Source organism: Notolabrus celidotus, chromosome 13, assembly GCF_009762535.1.
Source record: "Notolabrus celidotus isolate fNotCel1 chromosome 13, fNotCel1.pri, whole genome shotgun sequence".
Taxonomy (NCBI): domain Eukaryota; kingdom Metazoa; phylum Chordata; class Actinopteri; order Labriformes; family Labridae; genus Notolabrus; species Notolabrus celidotus.
The window spans coordinates 5,671,955-5,690,257 of record NC_048284.1 but is presented as its reverse complement, the minus strand read 5'-3'; the positions used below and the strand labels follow the sequence as shown (position 1 = coordinate 5,690,257).

The window sequence follows — 18,303 nt, the reverse complement described above, 5'->3', positions numbered from 1 at the left end:
CTAGAAACAGTGGCAAGGACAAACTTCCTTTAACAGGCAGAAACCTCCAGCAGGACCAGACTCATGTTAGACGGCCATCCGCCTCTACCGAGTTGGGGTTGGAAAGAGGGATAGAGGAGATTATGTTCATGTTTTAGATAGTCAATAATTTAGAGCTTGTTTCACTTCCCCCTAGAGGCCAAACCGTTACTTAAAATCTCTTTAATTCTACATTAATGAATAATTAACCAGGATAATCCAAGATGGCCGTTAAACATGAAAGGTGCAAACTGCTAGAGTTAGCAAGAGTTGCTCAGTAACCTACAAGGATACAAACAGGTATACTTGATTGTTGGAGGAAGACTTGAAGATGAGTCATTTATGTATCATTTCATCTGATGTTGAGAGTTTTTTCTGGAGCTTCTAGAAGTACTCTAGTTTGTTACACCAGAGAAGACAGACCACATGCAATAAAAGATATATGACAGGTAAATGCAGTAAGAGGCCAACCAATCAGACAGATTGTGAGGATGTGGATGTATTAGGAAAGATAAACAAGTTCCTATACACAAATTCAATGTATTAGATCTCTGGTGTGAAATATGGGACCATTTCCCCGTTTGACCCAGAAGCTGTTCTTTAAAATGAAACTATGTGAAAGGTCAAGAGGGAAATGTCTCCTTGGTGGAAATGCTGACATCTCAAAGACATCTGAATCGTGACAAGGCGCCCCAACCAGACACGGCATGTTTGTCACAAGAGGTCACAAGACAAAAAGGTTGTGAACCACTGCTTTCAAACTTGAAGGATGGATTGTAGACTGTAGGATTTGCCTATCTTGATATTTTGGAATCTGTTTATCTATTAAAAAACACAGCAATTGTGACTGCCAGATACATGCAAAGCGTACAAATGTAGGACTAGAGGTTTGACAGGGAGAGAACTGGAAATATCCCTGCACAAATACCTCAAATTTGAACTCAGTGCATGAGTTCACTTTCTCTCTTCCCATCCCTGCAGCAGCTGCACACAGGTCTGGGTTCAGTAACCTCCATTAAAAAGCTCAGAGAGACATTGAGTGACACTTTGGTGAAGTGAGAGAGAGACAGAGAGGAGATTCACTTTGCACAAGAGGAAATAATTATCTTGTCATGCGTCGTCGCGTCGCGAGATTTGCCTCCAACTGGGCATCCGATTGTGTGCGAGGTCAGAGGGAGGCAGCGCGTGTGGTCTCTGCTCAGTGTTGCAAATATAGATGCTGTAAAAGTGGGACACTGTGAATTCACAGAGATAAAACAGATACTAATAAACATGCAGTTTACTTCTGATTGAACACATTAAACCTGTCTGATGTAGAGTTTTACTACTTGGATTAATTATGTCATTAAATAGAAGTTGGGGGTTACATATGCAAACCACCCACCTCATCGCTCAACCATCCGTGTGCAACATTAACCCATTTTCCCTGGGTTAATTAAAGGCAGAGATACTTCACCCATGACTGCTGAAACACAATGCAACAAATAGTTCCATAAAATGAGCCTTCCCTGCCCTGATACAATGCAGCATTATAATTAAAAGCATGCAGCAATTCAGCCTTTCTAAACAACTGTCATTCAAACTAATTGAAATGAATATTTAACAGATGTCAAGCAGGCTGCAACTTTACAAAGGTCAGAGTGCGACCTGCAGTGAACCCAGCACAATGTTATTTTAGTTATTAACCTGTTAACACTGAACACAAAGGAGGCTCAGTCACTAAAATAAGGCATTGGAATCTGTGCGTAAAATGTTAGTGTGCGTAATTGTGCATTTATGCTCCAGAGAATGCATTCTTTAGACTTTGAGTGCTGTGTATTTCACAAAATATCTCTTTAAAAGAATGACAGGTGTCACATAATCAGCAGAGGTTTGAAACAGGTGCACTCAGCTTTTTGTGACACACAAATTCACCTCATATAAAAAGAAAGAGTCTTTGTTTTTTACCTTGTCAGTTGTCAATCGGATATAAAAATCACAGCTCCACGTTTCTCATAATTCCTCACAAAAAAAAGTTGATCCTGTAAATCTGTTACTCCACGTTTCCTCCGTTCAGTCAGTCAGCTGTCACAGTGTCATTCAAAGCTGCATGCATTAAACGCTACAGGCAGGTTGACGCGCTGCACCATGCACACACTCACAGACACACTCTCTGTCTCTCTCTCAGTGAGTTTCGGATGCAGAGACAGTCAGCAGCTCTGTGCAGGACGACAGGCTCACACATTTGTAGTAATATACCCACAACATCGTCATGTGACCATCACAAAAACTTCCAGCTGAAGTTTGAGCAGCTGGTGGAAGAAGATGAGAGGCGAGGGAAAGGGGGCTCCACCTTCTGCACGCTGGCGCCCTCTACCGGCTCTAAAGTGCATAGACTGTATTAATAAGGTAAAGGGTAACTGGATGGTTTGTATTGTAGTTCTACCTAACATGGTTTAAAATCATTTACAGATACATAGAGGGAGAGATTAATGCTTAATTGAGCTGGATCCAAAAAGAAACAATATTTTCTGGACTAAGGAGGAGGCATAAATTCAGCCTTCAGCCCTTACTGCTACACCTAACCAATGATGCCTTCTAAGACCACCTGTAAACCCAACAACTGAAAAAAGAAAAAGTTGTAACTTTAACCATTTCCCCCCAAAACAGTGCTGAATGTAACTTTGAAATTAATTGAAAGCAACACTGGTCAATAGTTTATCATTGTTACTGGAAAATTTAAGTAATATCAACCACTATCTTACATATAGCCTAATAATACATGAGCCTTTTCAAAACAGGGTTACAAAGTGCTTTACAAAAAGAAAGAAACAAAAGAGAGATACAAGGAAATAGAAAAATGTTAGAAGAATAAAAACAACAAAAGATAAAACATCTTTTTAAACTGGCATATTCACTCTGATTACACATCTTTACTGCACTGTATCTCATCCTGTTCATTTTATTTTTATTCATTATTTACACTGTATCATTTCTTGTTGATTTTATTAGACTAATTTTTATATTGTTCTTTTTCTTAAACTCTGCCCTGTACAGTGACCTTGAGTGCTCTGAAAGGCACCTTTAAATACAATGTATCATTATTATTATTATTATTATTATTAATAAATATAAAAATCAAAAACTAAAATATAAAATACAAAATATAAAACAAATAAAATTAATTATAAAATCCTGCCAGTGATACTGCCTAAAGTTAATAATAATTAAAAAACAATAAGTTATATTTTAATTCTAACAATTTTTTAAAAACGTTCTACATTTGTTACGCACTGAGTTTTTTTTATTGTTGTTGTTTTACAGTTTTTGTGTTTAGGAACCAGATTTTAAAATTTTAAGAATTTTATCCATGGTTCATGTGACCACGACAGTTAATTATTATAATTCTGCATTATCAATATTTATTCTTATTACTACATTGCCTGTATCACATGGTAGGTCCACGTAAAGCAAGTTGTAACCCATGTCTTTAAAAAGCACTAGGATATATTTAATAATTTTTAAATTATTTCATCATTGACAAAAGTAATTTTGATATTAGTATATTTCTGTTTCACTAAAGTCAAACATCAGAGCACTAATTCCACTTCTTTAATTGTGAAACTCAAAAAGTGAAAAGTGAAAAATTGAAAAAAGTGAAAAATTCATGAACACTCAAAAGTGATCATGAATGCTAGAAATAAAACACTAATGTAACTAAAAACATCTTCACATGGAGCCAAAGGCCCTTGCACTTGATTTGAATCCCACATAATCACAAATAATGCTTTCATTTGATTGGACTTGATTAATTAGTATACTGGTTTTAAAATTTCTAACCGTCCCTGAAGGCAGCACAAACAGCTGTGTATCGGGAGTGCGGAAGACGGATGTATCAAGCTCGCGCATGCTGAGTGGGCGGAGCCAGGAAGAAGGAATGCACTTACTGTAACCAACACCTCATGGAGTGAACAGGTACAGACAGAGGTCCAGACACAGGTCGACATTCATACTTTATCAGACTCAGAGGGACCGGACAGAGGTAAAACAAAAACACTTACAACTCAACAAAAACATCTCAAAGTTTGTTAGTCAGTTTATTTGTGTTAAATCTAAAGTCTGTCATGATTTAAAGATGTTTTTTGAAAAGGAAGCTGTTGATTGGATAAAGCTCACCTTTCTTTGATGCTCCCAGACACACCAAACTCTATTCAAAATGTTGATTTTTACAGCAGTAAACACACACACAGTGTAGCAGAGTGATTGTAAGAGTCAAGTTTGATAATTTATGATTGCAAACCTTCAAAAGTTCAGAAGTCCTCCTTGATGACACAATGTTTTGACATGTGCTTTAAAGAGACACCAAATCAAGCTGAAGTTTGTTTGAATTATGAACAGTATTTTGTCTTGAAAACCTCCTGTGAGGGTGGAGAGAATGCAGTAAGGCCTGATTGCATCATGTTTAGCACAGAAAAGCTGCAGATTAAAGAGCGAAGTGTTAGAGCATTGAACTGGAAGAGTTTGAGTAATTCTGCAATGCTCCACAAGGTGGTAGGATTACACTCTGGGATGCATGAGGGAAGGCTGCAACTTGCAATCTGAGAATAAGTCATGGGCATTGGAGTTTAGTTTGTGGTGTGTTGGATTTCTAAGATAGGCCTGTATTTGCTTGAAAGAGAGAGAAAGTATACAGAGGGCTGAGTGTGAAACTGTTATGGTACAAATCAATGATGATCTGAGGCGGAGAGATGGGGAGGGGACTTTGAGGAGGTCCGTCAGGTATGAGGGGGCGAGGTTATTGAGGGCTTTGTAGTTGATAAGCAGGATTTTGAAGTGGATTTGGTGCTGTATGGGGAGCCAGTGGAGGTGCTGAAGGATGGGTGTGATGTGGGCTCGGGAGCGGGAGTGGGTGAGCAACCGGGCAGAGTTCTGGACATATTGGTACTTGAAAGAGCCACACGTCTGCACAGAAGCTGAATGCAATTGAAATTCGGTCTTCAGCCCTTACTGCTACACCTAACCAATGATGCCTTCAAAGACCACTTGTAAATCCATCAAGTGAAAAAAGAAAAAAATTGTAAACTTTAACCAATTACCACAAAACAGTGCTGAATTTAACTTTAAATTAATTAAAGCAACACTGATCAATAGTTTATCGTTGTTACTTGAAAATTTAAGTAATATCAACCACTATCTTACATATAATAACAATCTTTATTAAAGCTGCTGTGAGGAACTTTTGGTTTATATCAATTTTGGCGCCCCCTTGAGGACAAAGTGATACCTCTTGTCTCTTGTTCTGTAAATGAAAAAGTAATGTTTTCAACAAAAACTCACCCTAATGTTGTTTAACAGCCAGATTTAGCACTCCATGTGGTTATGTGCCATAAAAACAGACAAAAAGGATGTTTCTAAAGCCAAATATCAATCATGTGGTCTGACACCTACCCCCTCTGAGTGGTTTGTAGCATTAAAAATGACAACAGAGAAGGTATCAGTGTTGTTGTTCATGGTCTTGTTTGCTTTTGAAGGTCATAAAGAGGCATCATTGTCGGTTTCAGCCTGTTTCTCAGCTGGTTAAAAACTCCTCACAGTGCCTTTAATATAGCACTTCTCAAAACAGGGTTACAAAGTACTTACAAAAAGAAACAAAAGACAACAAAAGAGAAATGTGAGGAAGACAAATTAAAGAAAATAGAGCAGTGTTGGAAGAATAAAAACAACAAAATATAAAACATCTTTTTAAAATGGCACATTCACTCTGATTACACTTCTTCAGTGCACTGTATCTTATCCTGTTCATTTAATTTTGATTTATTATTAACACCGTCTCATTTCTTGTTGATTTTATCAGACTCATTTTTACATTGTTCGTTCTTTAAACTCTGCTCTTTACGGTGACCTTGAGTGCTCTGAAAGGCGCCTTTAAATAAAATGTATAATTATTATTAGTAGTAGTATTAGTATTATTAAACATAAAAACAATCAAAAATCATAATTTAAAATATAACAAAATAAAAACAAATTATAAAATCCTGCCAGTGATGCTGCCTAAAATTAATAATAATTAGAAAAACAACAGCTTGTATTTAAATGCTAACTATTTTTTTTTAATGTTCCTCATTTGTTTTTGTTTTTTTTGTTCTTGCTGTTTTATAGTTTTTCTGTTTGGGAGCTGACTTAAAATTTAAAAAATTGTATTCGTGGCTCATCTGATCATGCTACCTTTTATTATCATTATATTATCATTATTTATTCTTAATGTTATTTTGTCCGTATCATATGGTAGTTCCACGTATAGTACTTTGGAGCCTATGTCTGTAAAAAGCACTACATTTATTAATTATAAAACTATTTTTTTCTTTTTTTAAATGACTAACATTGACAAAAGTAATGGTAATAGTAGTCTGTTTTTATAAAAACATCACGTGGAGCCAAATGCCCTTAGAGCTGAATTTAATCCCACAAAATCACAAATTATACTTTCATTTGATTGGATTTGATTAATTAGCATACTGATTTGAACATTTCCAATAGTCCCTGAAGGCAACACAAACAGCTGAAGACGGATGTATTGAAGTTTACATGCAAGAGAGTTAAACCCTTTCCCCTCTGTGGGCACCTCCCACAACAGACTGCATCTTATGGACTAATCTGACTTTTACTCTAGACTTTTAAATGCAATGCAATTTGAACATTGAGGATGCTTCAGACATATTCTGACATTTGGTCTCCATAGTTTTCTTTAAGATATTCCTATCATAGAAAACTCAACTTTTGACCTTCATGGAGGGCTGCACTCTTCCAGCTACCTTCCAGCTGTTTATGAAACCAAGTTGCCAAGAACACCGACTAAAATTGCCCACACACACACACACACACTTCAACTCGGCTTCCCTGAAGCTGAATCAAACTGTCAAAGTCGAGGCTGAAGTTGGCAGAGGAGCAGAAAGTCTGAGAAGTTGCAGCAAGTGAAAGAGAGGGAATCTTGTTGATAAGGTTTCGCTGTTTAAAGCACTTCTCTTGATGACATTGTGAGCATTAGTGAACAACATGCAGTTCCATTTTAAAAGCTGATCCTCCAGCCTGCTTGTGACTCCTCCATATTACTGGAGTTTACAGGTCCTGCTCCGGTTGTAACAGAGTGAACATAAATGAAAAGGGTTCAGAGGCAATAAAACAGGCTGTATATACAGTCACTTTATTCCCCTGCGGATACAGAGCCTGTATGGGAGCGCTTTAAAAACGCTGCCCTAAGGCATAAAACAAACATTACAGACCACAGTGAGGTTTTCTTTACCCTCCTCAGCTCGCTCTCCTCTGTGTCTTTACCCCGGCGTAAAGGTCTTCACTTTCTGTATGTCAATTACTCCGCTGGGACCTCGTTACTGCCCCCGCCAATCACGCACCCCCCCTTAATTAACACAGGATATTACATTCCTGTATTTATAACCCAATAACCAGCCTGGCCCGCTGAAAAGGTCACATCAACAGTTTAGCAGTTTTTGCCCTATAGCAGCACGACCCAGGAGGATTCGGCTGGGAGGAGAGCCAAATGAGACGAAAAGACGAAGAAGATACTTTTTCCTGAACTTTTACTTTTTCTGAGTCGGTTGATTTCACCTTTCTGTCAAGTTTAACACCGAGGAATCAGTCCACCAGGAAGAGCTACTTCTTCAAATGTTCAAGTTGTTAATTAATCACTGGAAAGTAGGCTGACGGGGAAGAAGACGGTGACTCTACATGAGAAGGAAACTTAATCCAAAGCACCGAACAGAAAGAGAGAATGACAATTATTTAGATGTTTGAGGGGATCGAGCAGACAACACAGATATCAGGTCATGTGCCCGAGGCTCAACTGAGCTGAAGGACACATTCATAGTGTTTAATTACACTGAATATGCTCTGTAAATGTAGCTGTCTGAGTTTTCAATTCAGATAGTTGCTAATTTAGTTTAAAAAAATAAATAAATGTAGTTCATTCAACTATTATCTCATCTCTCTGAGGTAAAGGCCAAACTTTAGCAGGTAAAATGAACAAATAAGTCTTTCTGCACAGAGAGAAAAGCATTCAGCACCTGGGAGGCGGACTTGGAGTAATCGTCGATTAGTTCCCAGTGACTATATCAATGCCCATCCCCGACATTTACAAAATAAACACTGGGAAGCGGCAAACTCCGGTCTCAAACGATGAAGCCAATGCGGAAGTGATATAAACTGCAATACATCGAAAATCCGCTTGAGGCTGGCTGCAGAAACACCGGAAACCACATAGATATGAATGGGAAAAAGACGATCTTTGCAGCATTAATAAACATGTTTACAGCCTGGTTCAAAACACGGCTTGGCCCTACAACGCTAATCTCTCTAATGGCACACACTGTACGGGGGTTGAATTTTTTTCTAACGTGATGGTTAAGAAGATATTAAGATTATGAGTTTTGCCCAAATAAGGACATGACTGACGTGACTCCCGGTCGGGAACACACAGCCATTGGCTAAGAGACTCACACTACGGCACACTCTGCCTAGTTGAGTTCCGCATTACCAATATGGCTGCTGCCCTCGATTTGCTTCAAAACAGCTCTCAGGAACAGATGGGTGACGTCACGGATACTACGTCCATATTTTATGGTCTATGGTCATAACATGGACAGAGTCTAAGTGATGTCACACGCTGGTCCCTTAATGGTCATTATTCATTGGTTCATCTAGAAACTGTCCAAGAGGTGGAGTTGAGGCGAGCTGAATAATTCTTGGTCGGAGGCGACAATGTGACCGAGCACCTGTCAGTCAGTTTAGATACAACACACCCTGAATTATGTATCTCTTAATAATCCTTAATAAAATCAAAACAGATGAGTTACTCCTCTAAACATCTGTCTTGTGTTGATTAAATCTGGTTTATAATTCGGCGTTGAATGGACACAGTATCCTACGCCATATTTTTATTTAACCTTTATTTAACCAGATAAAAGACCCATTGAGATCGAGACCTCTTTCGCAAGGGTGACCTGGCCAAGAGAGGCAGCAACATACGTCATAGTAAACAAAACATCCACCTCACTAGCAAACATACATACAACAAAAAAACAAACAAAACAAAATTCAAATCATATCACACACACACAGTTCAGGTTTGGCGGGGCCTTAGTGTTTGGCTCGGCCCAACTCGTTGGGGTTCCATCGGGGCTGGGTGGGTGGCTGGTGTCCCTGTCACCCTCCGCCCCCCTGCTGCCCCCTCCACTGTGGGGGCCTGGTCCGCGGCTGCCCTCGGGGCCGGGTTTCCCGAGGGTTCCCTCGCGGTCCTCTTTGGGGGGTGGGGTGGCGCGCGGCTGGGGGGGTGTTACTACGGCAGCCATTGGGGTGTCCCTCCATGCCCCCGCGGTCTGGTCCATCAGTCGCAGGGCGTGGGTGGGGGGCGTGGCTGGGGGGAGTGGTCGGGCCGTCCGGGGGGGGCGGGGGGGATTGGCCCTGCCGCCTCCGCCCTCCCCCCGCTCCGGCGCGCCGGTTGGCGGGCTCTGGTCCTGGTCCTGCCCGTCTGCCTGGCTGTCTGCTCCTGGTGCTGGGCCCCCTCGGCCCTGGTGGCTCCTTTGGCTCCGTCTTGGGGGGCTGTGGGGGCGGTGTTGTGGGGTCGTCCCTTGGGGAGGCTGCGGGATCTCTCCCCCCTCGCCCCCCTTTCCTCCTACTGGGTGACCTGGGGGTCGCCCTGGGTGCTCCGGCGGTACCTGTTTGCTTCCGGTCTGGGTCCTTGGCTTGTCCCCTGGCCTGGGTCTCCCGCGGCGGGTTGGGTCCTTCGGTCTGACTGCTCTCGCGGCCCGGGTGCCAGGCCGAACCGCTCGGCTGATCTGACCCAAGTGGTATCATCTGCACCAGTGGTGGTCGTGTTACACAAATAGAACACAGCACGGCGGCAACCCTCTGCGACCCAAGCTTCAGTAATGATTGTGGACACTAAGGGTTGCTTAATCATTAGTATCACCCCACGGATTTTTTGGAGTCATGGTGAGATGGTCCCTCTCCATCTAAGTGTGTTAGGTCTCTCTCTCCTTCTCTTTCCCTGTCCCTTTGTATATCCTTATGTAATCTTTCTTTCACTTTCTCTTATTTTTTTATTTTTTATTTTTTTTGGCCCACCTAGGTGTGCACGCCCTCTTTTACAGAACATGATATTAGCTGTCAATAAAAGATAGGCCAGAGTTCTAAGAGGAATGGTGATGGTTGCATGCACACAGTCACAAGCACAGAAGAAAAAGGTTTTCTTTCTTTTCTTTTGCTGCAAGAATAAATTGCATTAATATTTGACAGTTTGTGACAAACATGACACAAACCAGAAATATATATGCAGACAAGAGGAAAGAAAGAAACAAAAAAAAAAAAGTAAACAAAACAGACAGATAATGACAACAAACATTAAAATATAAAATACAAGCAATTTGATCAAATAAAGTGCAGAAGTTATTTTACAGTAACAATTTAAGAACACAGGCACTGCTCGAAGGATTTCCGTTGTCGTTTTCTTAAGATAGAGCGGAAAGCTTCCAATGAAACAAATGCTGACAGTTTCAGTTCAGATTGGAGGGCATTCCAAGCAGAGGGGACAGAGAAACTGAATGTTTTTTTTCCCGTTTCAGTTCGAACACGAGGAGTAGAAAGATGCAAAATGTCATTTGATCGTAGGGCATAACGGCTTCCAGTTCTCTGGAGAAAAGTGCATAAATAAGTAGGAGCCAAGCCAAGAAGAGCCTTATAAACCAGAGTCATCCAGTGTGTATGCCTCCTTACATTTAAGGAAGGCATGCCAGCTTTAGCGTACAATTCGCAGTGGTGGGTGAGGCGGCTACAACCAGTGATAAACCTCAGAGCACAGTGGTAGACCGGAACCAAGGTCTGTAGGCAGCTGGATGAAGCACACATATACACAACATCGCCATAATCAAGTACAGGCAAGAAAGTAGCTGACATCAGGAGCTTCCGAGCTCTAAAGGCTGATTTATACTTCTGCGTCGAATCGACGGCGTAGCCTACGCCGTAGGTCCGCGTAGCTCCCGTACCTACGCAGAGGCCTACGCACGTAGCTGACGTGCACCTCCTCCAAAATGTTCTACGCGTAGAGCCGACGCGGACCGCAAGCTCTGTGATTGGTCCGCTCGACGGCTTTGTCTTTCCCGCATTCACAGCACTTCCGGGATCCTGGACATCGGCCACACATCGGCCGTGTATTTCATCTCCTCCTCTCTATTCTTCATGTAATCATGTCTGTATGATAAACAGCAACATGTATCAGCTGTAGATTAACATAACACGCTCTGAATCTCTGTGGAAAAGTAAACAGAGATCGTAGCGGGACCGGAAGCAGGCGACCGACTATCAGAGAGACCGCACTGCCCTCAAGCGTTTCGGAGGAGAATTGCTGCGCGACACAGACACATCGACGCACAAGTATGTGTTTTAAAATTAGGGGAGACGCAGAAGTATAAATCAGCCTTAAGGGAGAAACATGACTTGTTTCTGTAATAGAAACCGAGCTTCACCCTTAATTTGGAGATCAGGTTTTTGACATGCACTTTGAATGAAAGGTCTCCATCAATAATTAGTCCCAGGTACATGGCCATAGCCTTTGCCATTGACCATGCCTTAGACCAGGGGTTCCCAAAGTGTAGGTCTGGACGACCCCCTGGAGGGTCGGGAGACGTTTTTTATTTTTTTAATTATCTTAAAAAAAAAAGGACATTTTACCCATTATGGTAAAAAAAAAAATATAGACAAAAATAGTAGCTGAACTTGAAATAAAACCTTGAAAATAGAAAATGTAATGAGTTTTCTACCTTTCTTTTTGCCAGATGACTCCTAAGTTTAGGGTTAGTGAACAGTAGGGGTGCAACGGATCAAAAAACTCACGGTTCGGATCGTATCACGGATTTGAGTCACGGATCGGATAATTTTTCGGATCAACAAAAAAAAAAAAGAAAGAAGACAAGACAAATACAACTTTGTCCCTCTATTTATTTTGTAAAACACTTTGCCCATTAAATAAAAACAACATTCAACTCAAAATGTACTGCATGTGCAAAGCACCCTATCTGTGGGCCGTCCTGCCTCATTCACTGCATTTCATGGCATGGCAAGTGAAGGAGCTGAGGAACTTCCAAAGTTTCACTCCATTCTTCTTTCATTTGCTGATTTTCACCGTCCACTTTTCATTGAGCAGCAAACTGTGAACACACCTTATTATTCTAGGGTCCTACAGTTGGCAAAGTGCCAACATGCGAACTGCTCCATAAACGAAAGTGAAAGTTAAAAATTGCACTCGCAGCATTGGACTCTAAGTGACCCAGTAACAGCCTGTCTGCGTATCGTTGACATGGAGAAAAAAATCCCGGTAAACACGCGGTGACCCAACCAAAACGAGAGGCACCCTACTGCAGGCAAGATGGCGCCGCCACAACATCCACACCGGAAGTCCATACCGGAAGTCCATACCGGAAGTGATTCTTTAACCCCCTCTCTACCCAATGCCGGATGCTTCGAACTGGAAGTTTCTTCTTCGTGTAGCGTATTGATTGCATTAGTCTGTCGCTGCTAAATCAATTAGCAGAAAGCTAATTGTGATAGAGAGAGTGAGTGAGAGAGATCCCGCTGTGTATGAAGAACAGAATAATGTAGAGTGTTAGTGTGTGTGGGGGGAGGGGATGAGAAGGAAAAGACTGTAAGTAAGAGGGAAAATACACTCAAGCTGTACACAGAGATCTATATTCACCACAAAAACAACAGAGGCTCCCCAGGATTGTGTACTGTACATCTATCATCAGTGGCTGACAGTGGTGCCTCAAGTTGAAATATTTTAGTCCTAATATTTTATGTTGATTTGGAGTTTGTAATAGCAAAAGTGCATTGTTCTTTTTCAAGTACAACATTATCAATACAAAAGGGTTAAGACATCATACATATAACATTAAAAGAACATAAAATAAAGTATAATTCTACATTTCAAGTAGGGGTTGGATGGAAAGAAACAGTAGCTATGTATACATTTGCAGTTTTTCTAGTCATTCTAATTGAAGGTTCCAACTTCAATGTTTTCATGGACGCCAAATAAAGTGATCTTGTTAAGACATTGGTGTACATGCATCAAGCATTCAATCTGAATAAAACTGTTTGACAAGCTCAGAGTGTTTACGCCCATCTAATGTCTCAAAATAGAAGGAGAAACCATTCCCTCCGTTTGTTCTTGTGGTTAATGAACACCCCTGTCACTGTGTCATTGTAACGTGTTACAAATTATGTTAAAAAAGAAACAGTCACCACACACCTCTACATTTTCCTCCTCCACTCGCCCCTGCACCATAGATAACATTCTGCTCTTCTCTCGTGACTGTGGATCTACTCTGGATCTGTATTTCATTCATTCATTAATCTATACATGTGATCACATAGGCAGACAGCATGCAAGGTAATTTGGAACAAACACTACAGCAAACTGTACTGAGGTACAGTCAGGCTAACACAACATAAAATAACATATGACCCAGACAAAACAAGAGAGGCATATGCAGATGTCATCACGGCAGCATCATAATCAGCTTTAAGTATTTCAACACACACTCGGAACAAAAGGCTGTGCATGGCTGAGACGTTAACACTATAACTTAGTGATTCGTGCAGGCTTCTAAGTAACTTGAATTCTCAACAGCCTATACACTTTTGGAGTCAATCAACTAGTCAATAATACTGATACGATTAAAATGTAAGTGCAAAAAAGTTCATAGAATTACGCGTAAACCTACGTGTTTTTGAAGGCTTTTATTTTGCGTTCACGTTCCTGTTTTTCAAGGCTTTTATTTTTGTAACTTCCGGTTTGGACTTCCGGTGTGGGTGTTATTGCAACGTTTTTAGCTTTGTAACTTCCGGTATGGACTTCCGGTATGGACTTCCGGTGTGGATGTTGTGGCGGCGCCATCTTGCCTGCAGTAGGGTACTCTTGACCAAAACACAGAGTGAAGGAGTAACAGTTCGAGGGCCACAAATAGGCGGCCGGATGCGGCCCGCGGGCCGTGTATTGACGGCCTCTGGTCTAGTGGGTGCGCGATGGAATTTCATAACGTGGCTCAATCACATTCAGCATTCACTGTATTTCACAGGGAAACCAAAATGCTCCAATACATGTGACTTCCAAGATGCAGGAGGGTTATAATGTTCCTCTGCTCCTTCACTTGCCATGACTTCCACTGCGCTTGACGAGTGAGTTGACGCGCAACCTTTTTTTTTTTCCATCAACCGATCCGCGGATCACGTCCGTGCCGAACCGTGGAGAGGCATCCGTACGGATAACGGATCAACGATGATCCGTTGCACCACTAGTGAACAGTTAATTATCAAAGCATCAGTAGCAGCAGGTTCATTCATAACGGCACAGGAAACACAGACACATGCTCATATAGGTGGGCTAATTTTCTGCACACCAGCTAAATGTAGACACATTAAATCACTTTGAGGGACAGTGAGGGTCACGGGCTGAAAAGTTTGGGAACCCTTGCCATAGACTACAACATAGCCTGCCTATGAGCGTGCCTATGATCCCACAGCGCTGTGTCTCCACATTTCAGCATCTATAAACTCTGCTTCAACAAAAACCCTTTTCGATCAGCATAGTTTATTTTTTCTTGTAATGATTGTGATTGTGACGATTTCTGCTGCTGCTGATCGAAATAAAAATCACTCATTCATTCATTCATTTACTATAAAGTGCTTCCAAATAATCGTGTGGGAGGATAGGGCTTCAATGGAAGGGAAATGTAGGAACACAAGAATTCATTTGAAAATGTCCTAGAAATGTGGGACCATAGGGATGACCCCGCCTACACCACAGCCTGCGCCATAAGTCTGCGTAGCTCTTTTTCGGCGCAGAAGCCTGACGTGCATATCCTCCAATATGTAACTACGCCTTGTAACACTGCAGACAGCGAGCCCTGTGATTGGTCCTCTTAATGGCTTTGTATTTCCTGCATTTACAGCACATCTGGAATCACCGAGCATTGGCCGTGCATTTCATCTCCTCCAACGTCTTCCCTCTATTCTTCTTGATAAACGGCAACATGTAAAAGCTCTAAATCAACATAATATGCTCGTAATCGCTGTAGACCACACTGCCCTCAAGTGTTTCAGGGTAGTACTGCAGAGCTATGCAGACACATCAACGCACAACTAGTAGTGCTCACGTCCGCGTTGGCCACTGCTGCATAGGGTCAACGCAGAATTATACACAAGCCTTAACTCTCTTCTGGTTCTGCCTCTGCAGGTCTTTGCTGATGTGGTATCGTGGCGATGGTGCTGTCAAAGAGAGCTTCACTGTGGTCTGTGGAGGAGGTGCTGGAGTGGGTGCAGGATCAGTATCCAGCCCACATGGGGACGCTTCAGAAAGCCATAATTAAACACGCCATATCAGGTAACGACTTCAATCCAACCGCCTTTATCGGCACAAATGCTGGATGTTAAATTTCAGCCGTTTTAGATTTGTGGAACAAGATGGGTATTTTTTCTGATTCCACAGTCAGTTTTGAAAAGTCTTCTCTCTTTTCACCTGTCTTCAGGCCGTGCGCTGCTCAGGCTGAAGGATCACCACCTGGAGCTTCTCGGTGTGGAGGCAGAGGAGCAGCAGCAGGAAATCTTGCAGGACCTCCTCCTCCTCAGAGTTCAAGAAGAAATCGATGAACTCAGTGACATCTGCTCGGGTGAGAATGCAGAATGACGTTACCTTCGGGGTTTATCTCGGAAAGAAAACATAACAAACCTAAACGGAGAAGTAGAAACTAGCTGTTTTTTCACAACTCATAACTCCAAATCTCCAAACAAAAGCAGCCCCTCAGGTTGAATGTTTTTATTCGTGCACGGAACAATATTTGGGTCCATTTCCTGAAACCAGCTGCTCACTTATATTTCACTTCTCCCCTTTTTCTCCTCTCCAGAGTGTTTTTCTCCATAACAGGAAATAGATATCCCCAGAAGAAATGCAACACACTTTTTCTATTTCCCATCCATCCATTCGTCCATGTGAAGGATGGAAATAACAAGAGAAGGTGAAGAGACAGAAGAATCAATGAGGAGAGACGAGAGAAAGAAACCTATTTCCTGTGTGAAATGTGATCGCTGCAGACGGATGAGATTAGTTTTTGTCGGAGCGTCTTTTTCTGATCCCTGCTGTCCATTAGTCTCTGTCTTTGTTCTTTCTCTGTCGTTGAATATTTTTAGCTACACTTACAGCGTGGCTCTTTGTGTGTCCGCCTCTGAGGTCTGGATTATTTCAACAGCTACATAATGAATAAGAAGGAGACTGTAAACTTTTCATCCAGCACTATCATCAAGTAAAACATCTCATTTCAGTCACTTTGGTTGATGTAGTTAAACTCATGACGGCTTCAGCTGCAAGTCACGGCTCTTAACTGCTTTTTACTAATCGTCTCTGACATGCTAAAGTACGTCACTTTGCACGGTTTAGTTTATAACTGCTGAACATTAAATCTTAAACTCTTTTATTTTGAGGACATTTCTGTGTTAGCATTTAGCTCAAAGCATCACTCAAGCAAAACACAGCCTCTAAAGGGAGGGGACAAAATATCCATACGACAATATATCCTCTTACTAAATCATGCATTTCATGCTGGTGCCAAATATTTGCATTTTTTATTCCATGCCGTGAACAGATTTTGCTCCTAATTTGAGTGTCACCACTTCATGACCCCTCATGGTGGCGCTAATGCAGCACTTCACTGCGTTTATCAGTTATTGCAGAATCACTGTATTTTAATTTAATCATCATGGGCAATATATCAGGTATTATCTCATGTTATATTGAATCGTACTGCAATGAGAGTCACCCTGCAATCCCAGCATCTTGTATTAAATAACGGCAATAGCATAAAATGTTATGAAGTCGATCAATACCTACTATCACCATTTTACACACGTTTTTTATGTGCAAATATTTTCTTTCAAAATTGCAGTGACTAATTAAAAAAAAATCTGGATAATTAATCTAGAGCTGAAAATGTATTAAGTGACATAAACCATTTAACAGCATCAAATCTAAACAAAGAATATCTGTTTAAAGCTCCTGTGAGCAACCTTTCGTCCATGTTGAATTTGGCGCCCCCTGTGGACAAAGCCATATTTGCTGATTTTGTCCTGTACGTGTGTAATCAGTATTTCCCAACTAAAAAAATCTCATCCTGCTCTCTTGTAAAAGTCAAATGTGTCACTAATTATGTGATAATGTGTTAAAATGCTGAATCAGCAGTATAAAGTTAAGCACTTTGATAACACCTACCCTCCATCAGTGGTTTCAGACATTAAAAATAACTGTAGAGGCAAAGTCTTTCTTCTTGCTGATGATGTTATTTGTATTTTGAGTTCATAAAGAGGCATTAATATTAATTTCAGTCTGTTACACAATCAGATAAAAACTCCATACTGGAGCTTTAATTGGTGTAAAGGTAATGTCATGATGTCACACTGTCTTAAACTAGGTAACTAGGAATTTCATGTCGCACATATCTCATCGACTGAAACTGGCTTTACATTTCAGATGATGGTTTTAATCTTCTGTCTTATGTTTAATTGCTTTTCCTTGTTTGTTTTTGACTGATAAACCACAAACAGTGCGCTGTATACATCACTGAAAACAACTAACTGAACATCTCAACTTGCTGGATTTAGTGTTGTTGTGTTTGACAAGACTGTATTTGCTCATTTGATTAAGGTGATGACTTTTAAGACTGGCTGCAACTGATAAAAAATGTGTTTATTTCCTTAATTCAAGAGGTCCTTAAACTTTCTGATGACTGTTTCATGAAGTGTTTATGATGTTAGTCTGCTTTCAGTGCTTATTATAAGCCTCAATACCACTGTACATTTCTGTTACATAGAATTGTCACTGTTGCTTCATGATTGATAGCATTGCTCCAGTACATTTGGTGGAATTAAACAGCTGTTATGGCCACAGAATGAAACCTTGTTGAGTATCTTTTTAAATTTCTTGTCTCTGGCAGATTGACTGACCTCAGTCTTCAGGTCTACGTATGTGATCATTACTCATTTATTTCTCATATTTCTGCTATCACAGCTAAAGTCTCATTTGCCATATACCATGCAAGTCTGGTGTTCCCCGTGCAGCTTTGATCCTGAGCTCTTAAAACCACAGCTTAAAATAATGCACACATTTTATATATGCATACTCGTGTCCTCTACAGATCAACATGTCAAAGACTCTAAAGACAGCAAGTGTGGATCTGATGATAGGTGCAATAAAAT

At 41.0% G+C, this 18,303-nt stretch overlaps 2 protein-coding genes across 3 annotated transcripts in view; one reads left to right on the top strand and one right to left on the bottom strand.

The window, feature by feature from the left end:
* The window catches only part of scara5 (scavenger receptor class A, member 5 (putative)), a 127,653-nt gene extending 125,411 nt beyond the window's left edge, over positions 1–2,242 (bottom strand). Inside the window, exon 1 of the mRNA XM_034698974.1 lies at positions 1,966–2,242. The gene's annotated coding sequence lies outside the window, so the exon portion shown is untranslated. The remainder of the gene's footprint in view (positions 1–1,965) is intronic.
* Positions 2,243–3,924: 1,682 nt separating this feature from the next.
* LOC117823772 (sterile alpha motif domain-containing protein 12-like) lies at positions 3,925–17,997 on the top strand. Of its 2 annotated transcripts, none has more exons than XM_034699003.1 (4): positions 3,925–3,972; positions 15,296–15,442; positions 15,588–15,728; positions 15,963–17,997. In XM_034699003.1, exons 2-4 carry the CDS (start codon positions 15,322–15,324, stop codon positions 15,977–15,979), a joined length of 279 nt encoding a protein of 92 aa, XP_034554894.1. In that variant the 5' UTR covers positions 3,925–3,972; positions 15,296–15,321; the 3' UTR covers positions 15,980–17,997. The 2 variants fall into 2 exon arrangements, with proteins under 2 accessions (XP_034554894.1, XP_034554893.1); XM_034699002.1 differs by having other exon boundaries at positions 3,939–4,039.
* Positions 17,998–18,303: the final 306 nt, after the last annotated feature.